The sequence below is a fragment of the Zingiber officinale genome, chromosome 6A (assembly GCF_018446385.1).
Source record: "Zingiber officinale cultivar Zhangliang chromosome 6A, Zo_v1.1, whole genome shotgun sequence".
Classification (NCBI taxonomy): Eukaryota; Viridiplantae; Streptophyta; class Magnoliopsida; order Zingiberales; family Zingiberaceae; genus Zingiber; species Zingiber officinale.
Window position 1 is genome coordinate 126530584 of NC_055997.1, and position 7581 is coordinate 126538164.

Genomic DNA, 7581 nt, shown 5'->3' on the forward strand with positions numbered 1-7581 from the left:
TCTGTTAGGGTGTATACTAAAAGCCTAGCTTTTGGTATAAAGATTTATCTAGTAATAAGAATCACATTGGTCAAATGTCTACATTTATGATAAATGTAGTTGTTCAATTAATTTATATTGTAGATAACATGGTGTGTGGTGTCACACACAGAGGATCATGTTATCAGTACCTTATAAATTATAAACAGTAGCTCACGACCAAAATGGAAAGGAACAAACCATTAGAAGGTCGTAGTGTAATTAGGTATCAGTTTATCTTGACTGTATAATTACACTAGTACACTTAGAGTGTATTGAGTAGGACCATTTGAGGTCGTTTCTTTTGTACTGATTTTATAAAGAAACAAAGCCCTCGGTTATACAAGCATGTATATTTGATATTTATTTCTTTAATTTATCAATGGGTGAGATTTAGTTCGATGAATCAATAAGCCGGATAAGTTGGGAAATGGTATCACTTATAGTGTGTGTTGTTGATTATAGAAGGAAACGTGTCCTAGTGATACTAGGTTGATAATGTCCTCGAGAGGAGCTCATAGGATTGTTAAACCCTGCAGGTGGACTTAGTCAGACATGATAATAAGGTTGAGTGGTACTACTCTTGGACTAAGACATTAATTAAATGAGTTGTCAAGAACTCACTTAATTAGTGGACATTCGATATCTTAAACACGGAGACTCACACTCATAATAAGAAGGAGCCCAAAAATGTAATTTGGGATTGGTGCGGTAATTCAATAATAGTTCTCTAGTGGAATGAATTGTTATTGATAAAATTAAGTTGTGTGTTGGATGCTTAATTTTATCGAGACCAAAACCATTCCTCCTCTCGGTCCTATCGTAGCCTCTTAATTATAGAGTACTATACCCACCTATACCCACCTTCTTACCCAAACTATTAAATAAATAGGATTTTAATTTTAAAATTTTTCTTATGTGGATAATATAATTTAAAGAGAGTTTAAAATTTAAATCCTTCCTTTATAAGATTCTACAAAAGATTAAGAAGAGTTAAAATCTCTTTCCTTATTTGTAGATTAAAGGTTAATTTTAATTTTGGTAAAATTTTCCTTTAATTATATTCATGATTTAAAGAAAGTTTAAAAATTAAAATTCTCTTTTATTATTACAAAAGATTAAGAAAAGATTTAATATCTTTCCTTATGTAGATTGAAAGGAGATTTTAATTTTAGAGATAACTTTCCTTTTGGAAATTATCCACATGTTTAAAGAAAGATTTTAATTTATAAAATTTCTTTTATTAACCAATCATGAAGGAAATTTTTATAAATTTCTATAAACAAATTAGGAAGTTTTAATTTTGTTTTAATTAAAACTCTCCTTGTTTTGTGGATTAATTATAATTTGAAAGAGAAAATTATTTTAATTAAATAAATTTTCCTTTCAATAGAATTAAGGAAGTTTTATTAAATTTTCCTTTCCTTGGGCTCTTTTTCCTCTCCTCTCCTTTGTGTGGCAAAACCTTCTCATGGTGGAGATAGCTTTGGTGGCGGATCTAAGAAGGAGAAGAATCCCTTGGAGCATGGTGGTGGCGAACCTCTTCATCCTAGGAGAAGTTTTTTCTCATCTCGAAGATCGTTGCCCACACAACGTCCGAGGTTAGAAGAGGAATCGGTAGAACTCTAAAAGAACTAGTAAATTGATGAGTTTCATCTTTCTACTACATATATTTCTTTGATTTAATATTTTTCATTCTTAGGCCAGTAGCCTAAAGATGCCTATTTTTCTTGAATATTGTCTAATTGTGGGTAGGATAATGCATACCTTTTGCCCAAGGTATATGAAGTCATGGTATTACATTGATAACACTGAAACTATAGTTAGATAACCATGTTGACAATCATAAATTCTAATTATATATCACATTGCAAGAACACATACTAAAAATCACTAAACATAAAATAACGAAATATATCATATTTACCATTGCAACTAATTGAATAAAAATCATAATAAAACATTATATTTTTCTTCTTGATAATTGAATTTAGGTTATAATAACGAAATATAACCTAAATACAAATCTCTTTCATTCTTCTAGATTCCTCATGTTCGCATTGAATTGAATATAAACTAGATCATTCTTCTTTGTTGTTCAAATGTTGTTTATTTGTCTTCGTACTTAGAAATTAGTAAATCCATTTGACTAAATGAGCTAATTGAACGAACACCAAAGCCCCATATGGCTGCATATCCATGATATGAATTATACCATATCAGAGAGTGGTGTTTGGGATATGCAAATAATAATCCTACGTACATAACAGTGGATCTTTTAATGGTTTTCACATGGGAGACGAGATCTTCTAGTAAAAAAAAAAAAATCAGGGGATGGACTGTTCGTAATTATGATTAGATGATCACGATTTAGATCATCGGAAGTGGACAAGTGTCTAGGTTATTGGACGTTGAGCGGGGGCGGTCTTCGGCCGTCCGTTCCAACTCAAACTATAACTTGGTAGGGATGGTAAACTCAAGGAAGAATCGCAACCAATTGCAGTCGGATCACAGCGACGATTCAACTCAACTACAATTACGAGTGATCCGTCCTGTAATTTTTGTGGACCTGGATGGTTGGTGATAATTTCTCTTATTCCACATTTACAGCATAAAGCTACAACAGTAAACAAGGACTTGGGATCAAGGATCAGCCAAAGAAGATCGCTGGTTGCCACTGGAAGGGGAAAAAGATATCTTTCGATGACAGTGATGTTGAGCACTCTGATGATTCTAATGGTCCAGCAAAGAGGAAGCAGAGTGAGGATTGAGGTTATGATATCGTGCAGCCAAAGATAAAGCTAAAGAAGTTATGCAGAGTGCTGCATCACCAGGTTCCAAGTTTAGCAAATACTTTAGCTTATCCAGTGTCTTCACTTTGTTAACATGAATAATCATTTCAGGCACCTTCACAGTCAATGAAGTCGAGGAAGCTTAAACTACATGTCGAGGCACACTCTAGTTCTCTTCTTTCTGACTTTTCGTCAAACCATGTTGCTTTGTCTGTTTGTCATACTTGAAGAGAAAGGTAACTTTTACTTGAAGTATTTTGTTAATATTTTATTCTTAGCTGCTCATCACGTTCTCACTATCTTTGTATGTAAGTGCGATCTGAAGTTCATTTACCTAAAATCAAATTTTAGTGTACAATAAGTGTTAGCATCATTCAACTTTTTATGCCAGAAATTGCAATTCAAATATGATCAACGTCATAGGAAAACATAAATCATGTTGCTATTTTTCAGCTACCAAACATTAGTATATAATATTTAAAAAATGGAAATCGTAATCCTAAGAGATCATTCTTCATCAGGGTGGTCATAAATTAAAAGTTTTCAGTAACTTAGATTAAGCCAAATAGATATCAAACTTGTAATAAAGCAATAAAGAAAAGATGTATTGCAAACACGAAGTGGACAAGGCAAGATGCTCCCTGTTTATAGCAATAAAATTAGTGTCAACTCCTAAAACAATTAGACAAACTGCACACAGCTCTATTTTACACTTTCATTCAAGAAAAGGATGCTCGTCACTGTGCCAAAGTTCTAAAACTGTCAACTGATTATATTTGAACCTGTTAAAGCAAACGATGTCCTTAATGCAGTGCCCGTTGCATTACCTCTTTACCATAGAATGCAATGGCTGAATACTTGAATCAGGTTGAGCAATAACTGTAACTTGCAACATGGCAACTCTTGAAGCCATGTTCATCACTCATTCACTCGTAGAGCGAGAAACCCCGTTCCCTTGTAATTTTTCTCATTTCAGCATCTTTTGATAATCCTTTGTTCCTTGCACGGCTATGCTTTGTTGAAGTTTCAGGAGCAATTTCCCTGCAATCCAATTCCTCTTCCATAACTGATTTTTGACTGAACTCCTTGCCCAAATACCAAGCCTGAAGCATCTGCTCGGTCTTTGGCTCTGGAAGAAAACCTTTGGCTTTCATTTCTTCGTAGTAAGTGGCAGCCTCCTCTAACTTGCCATTCAAAAACATACCATGGATCAGGACAATGTAGGCACTTCTGTCAGGGGTGAAGCCATCCTGCTGCATCTCATTCCATACCTTGAAGACACTTTCGTGCTGCCTCCATCTCGACAATTTTCTTATCAGCATAATGTATGTTTCGATTGCCCGGCCGCAATTGGATTCTCGCATTCTGGCCAACAGCTGGAACACATCGTCGACGTTCTTGGCCGCATCAAGAAACGGGTGGTAGGTGCGTACGCAAGGCGAAAGGCCTCTGTTAAGCATTTCGTCGAACAGCTTCCTTGCATCCTCCACACGGTGTAGTTTGCAGAGTGGGCGGATGAGGGAGTTGAAAGTGGCAGCATTTGGACTGGTACCGCTCTCCTCCATCGCCTTCAGCAGTCGCATGGCCCCATTGAAGCACTTCCCCTTCGCTAGGGCGTGAATAACCGCGTTGTAGATCTTGAGGTCGGGCTTGGTGCCCATTTCCTTCAGCTGATTGAAGAGCTTGAGAACGGCATCGAGATTGCCAACTTTGGAGTAGCAGGAGATCATACTTGCGTAGGAGACAACGTCCTTCTCGATCTCAGTGTTGCGCATCAGCCTCCAGAATCTCTTGGCCTCCCGGACGCTGACCACGATGCTGCACCAGCCGTTGAGGACGATGTTGAAGCTCTTGGTGTCGAATGGGAACGTCTTATGGTTGCACAGAAGCAGGTGTTCGGCGTCCGGGACGTTCTTGTATCGGCAGAGCGCGGCGAGAAGGCCTTGGAAATCATAGGGTCCGGGAGTGATGCCGAAGCGTCTGAGCGTGTGAAAGGCGTTGATCGCGCCGGCAACGTCGTGGACGGCGGAGTATCTCTTGATGAGGATCAAGAGCGTGGCTGGAGTGACGAGGCCGGCGTTGCGCATCTGGTGGACGAGGGACCAGGCGGTGTCGAAGTGCCGCATCTTGCCGAGGATGGAGATCATGGAGTGGTAGTCGCGGGCGGAGTGGGAGTAGCCCGGCTGCTCAGCGGCCCATAGGAAGAAGTTGAAGGCGCAGGCCCAGTCGTTGCGGAGGTGGGAGAGGACACTGTTAACCAGCTCCGACGAGGGGGCGACACCGCACTGCTGCAGCCTGAGCTTGGCGGCCTCCGCCCTGCTGCTGTCAGCGGCGCCGAATCCGCGGATAGAAGCGAGGACGGAGTCGATGTCCCGGAGAAGTTGGGAATCAATCTTGCCGCCATGGTCGTCGTCGTCGTCGTCGTGTTTGTCAGAATCACCGGCATCAATGTCGGAGAAAGAGGAGGAGGAGGAGAGAGTTCTGAGGATGTGGAACCTGGGCCTGAGGAATCGATGCGGCGGCGCGGAGACTGATACGATGATTGGGCGTCGCAAAATCAAAACAATTCTTCTCAACATGACGACGACGACGACGTAGGATGGAAGCGCCGCCGGCAGACAACGATCGAGGGAGGATGGAAGGAAGGGGGCAAACAAATGAATCATGCGATCGATGGTTATTAATACAGCAAAAACATCTGACGGTCAAAAAGTGTTCCATCCGATCGTTATCTAGACCATCATATGAGCCTCAGCTAAGCAAGGCCGAAGAAAGCAAAGAGACGATGGGGATTTCACAAAGGACGCTCATGCGCATCCCTCCATTCCCCTCCTGCAGACCTCAATCTCCAGCTCCTTGCTTTGTAGATGTCCAAGGTATTATTCTATCTTCCTTGGCTCCTCTCGCCATTGCCGTCACCCTGAGCTCTCCCTTGCCCTCCATGGGGGTCCCTTATCCCAACCCTCGGGCTCCCCCCTTCCCACCTTCAACTCCCTACGCGCAGTCCCAGAAGTTGCAGCTGGGATTGCAGAATGGGTAATCGAGCTACCTCTTTCACATCATCGCGCATCGATCGATCCAATCGCAGAAAGGAATTTGTCTGAGCATGTGTTTTGCTGCAGAAAAATTAGACCTTGTCCGTCCACGAACCCCGGTTGCGTGTCAACAAACCCAAATTCTTCATCGTTTGTCTTTCCATGGATGCTTCCTGAAGATTATTCCGCAAATGTCATTCAGGTTTCCCTATTTTTTTATCATTTATTTTCTGAAATTGCATATTGTTTCTCTGTCGATATAATATGTTTTCTTTTCTTATTTGAAACAGAGCTTGAAAGATGCAATACTAAAAACCCAAAGAAATGTGGAGTTCAAGGTAGATGAAGAAACTCCTGAAGGTAATTTACTTGAATTTTGCACTTAAATTATGCCCACTTAATCATTGTAATCAATCTGTTGAGGAAAAACAAAGGTTAGAACTTAGTTGAACCTTTTTCAAAAAAAAACATGGAAAAGAAAATCTGAAAACGTTGTGCAAATTGAGTAGAAAATAAACAAAGATCGATCCAGAGAAATCTTCTTCAAATCTGAAAACCTTAAGCGTATATCACATGCTACATGAGCTGGAGCAGACTTAGCCTGCTTTTTCATACAATTCTTATTTGTAAAAGCTGATTATAGCTAATTGTTTGCTAAATTGACACTGATATACTAGCAAACATATAATTTCTTCTCAGACAACTCTTACTTCCATGTGGTATTTGAGGTTCTCTGTAAAATCTCCAAGCTATTTAACATATCCCAAAACTTATGCCTATTCTCAGTTTTTTCACTGCCTCTGATGATTTCATTGCTGATTCTAAGTTGAACTGTTGGCTTCCTGTTCAATATGAGACATTGTTCTACTCTTGGATATCATTTTTTTATTTACCATGGAAAATTGTTTGTTCACAAAAGAACAAGCAGTGACATTCTGGAGCTTGCATATTTCAGGCCGATATTTACTTGCAGAGGTTGATGGAGGATTTGGGCGCGATGTAATGGAGTTCTTGATCAAAACAAACATTGTTGCTTTTAGAGCTATGGCAACAAAAGTTACATACATATACCCATTTACAACAGCTATAGGGGATTCTAGAGGTCAAATTGAAAGGATTAACAGGATAAGGGAAGAATTGGGTTGGTATGCGCCTAACTTTGAAGCAATGGATGAATCCGATTGAGTCCTATAAATGTGTCTGTGCTACAGCACGATCTATGTATCCTCTTGTGCATTGGATGATATTTCTTGAAGGTTTTGTATTTGTATATGTGAAAGAAACAGGGATTTGTTGAGTAATTTCTGGTCTCTATTCATGTATTGGAGCATCGATTGCAAAGGTAATTTTCAAAAGGCAATTTTTGAACTAGTGCAACTAATTCATTCCTATCCATTAGTTTTTGTTAATAGTTTGTCAATTTTGGTTCATGTTCCTTGATTCTTATAGCATTGTCAATTAGAAGGATTGACATTCTCCCACGGATGAGGTGCATTGGTAAAACACTCAGCAGAGCAATAAGATCAGAATTTGAATGAGATGAATATTTTAAAAGTCAACTTTTGATTGTGTGTCTGAATTTATCGTAGATAAATCAAAGGGAAAGCTGGGGCAAACACTTATATATATATATATATATATATATCAGAATTTTTCGCTTAAAAAAGTATTTTCTAAGCGTCGAAGAGACTCCAGCCTTCCGCCGCCGCAAGAGGGAGCACCACAGGTGCCGATTG

At 39.4% G+C, this 7581-nt stretch overlaps 2 protein-coding genes across 2 annotated transcripts; one reads left to right on the forward strand and one right to left on the reverse strand.

Moving 5' to 3' along the window:
- Positions 1 to 3431: 3431 nt before the first annotated feature.
- LOC121997968 (pentatricopeptide repeat-containing protein At5g15010, mitochondrial-like) lies at positions 3432 to 5389 on the reverse strand. Its single transcript, XM_042552672.1, has one exon. The coding sequence runs from the start codon at positions 5387 to 5389 to the stop codon at positions 3737 to 3739; it is 1653 nt and encodes a 550-aa protein (XP_042408606.1). The 3' UTR covers positions 3432 to 3736.
- Positions 5390 to 5409: 20 nt separating this feature from the next.
- On the forward strand, positions 5410 to 7167 carry LOC121997969 (thylakoid lumenal 17.9 kDa protein, chloroplastic-like). The gene is made up of 4 exons (XM_042552673.1): positions 5410 to 5846; positions 5933 to 6047; positions 6136 to 6205; positions 6801 to 7167. The coding sequence occupies exons 1-4, from the start codon at positions 5410 to 5412 to the stop codon at positions 7028 to 7030; spliced, it is 852 nt and encodes a 283-aa protein (XP_042408607.1). The 3' UTR covers positions 7031 to 7167.
- Positions 7168 to 7581: the final 414 nt, after the last annotated feature.

Bases quoted from the DNA above. Each gene is read 5' to 3' on its own strand.
- LOC121997969 (XM_042552673.1), top strand. From the start codon at position 5,410: ATGGAAGCGCCGCCGGCAGACAACGATCGAGGGAGGATGGAAGGAAGG. The intron at 6,048-6,135 runs GTTTCCCTATTT...TATTTGAAACAG, and splicing joins ATTCCGCAAATGTCATTCAG to AGCTTGAAAGATGCAATACT. The intron at 6,206-6,800 runs GTAATTTACTTG...TGCATATTTCAG, and splicing joins AGATGAAGAAACTCCTGAAG to GCCGATATTTACTTGCAGAG.
- LOC121997968 (XM_042552672.1), bottom strand. From the start codon at position 5,389: ATGTTGAGAAGAATTGTTTTGATTTTGCGACGCCCAATCATCGTATCA.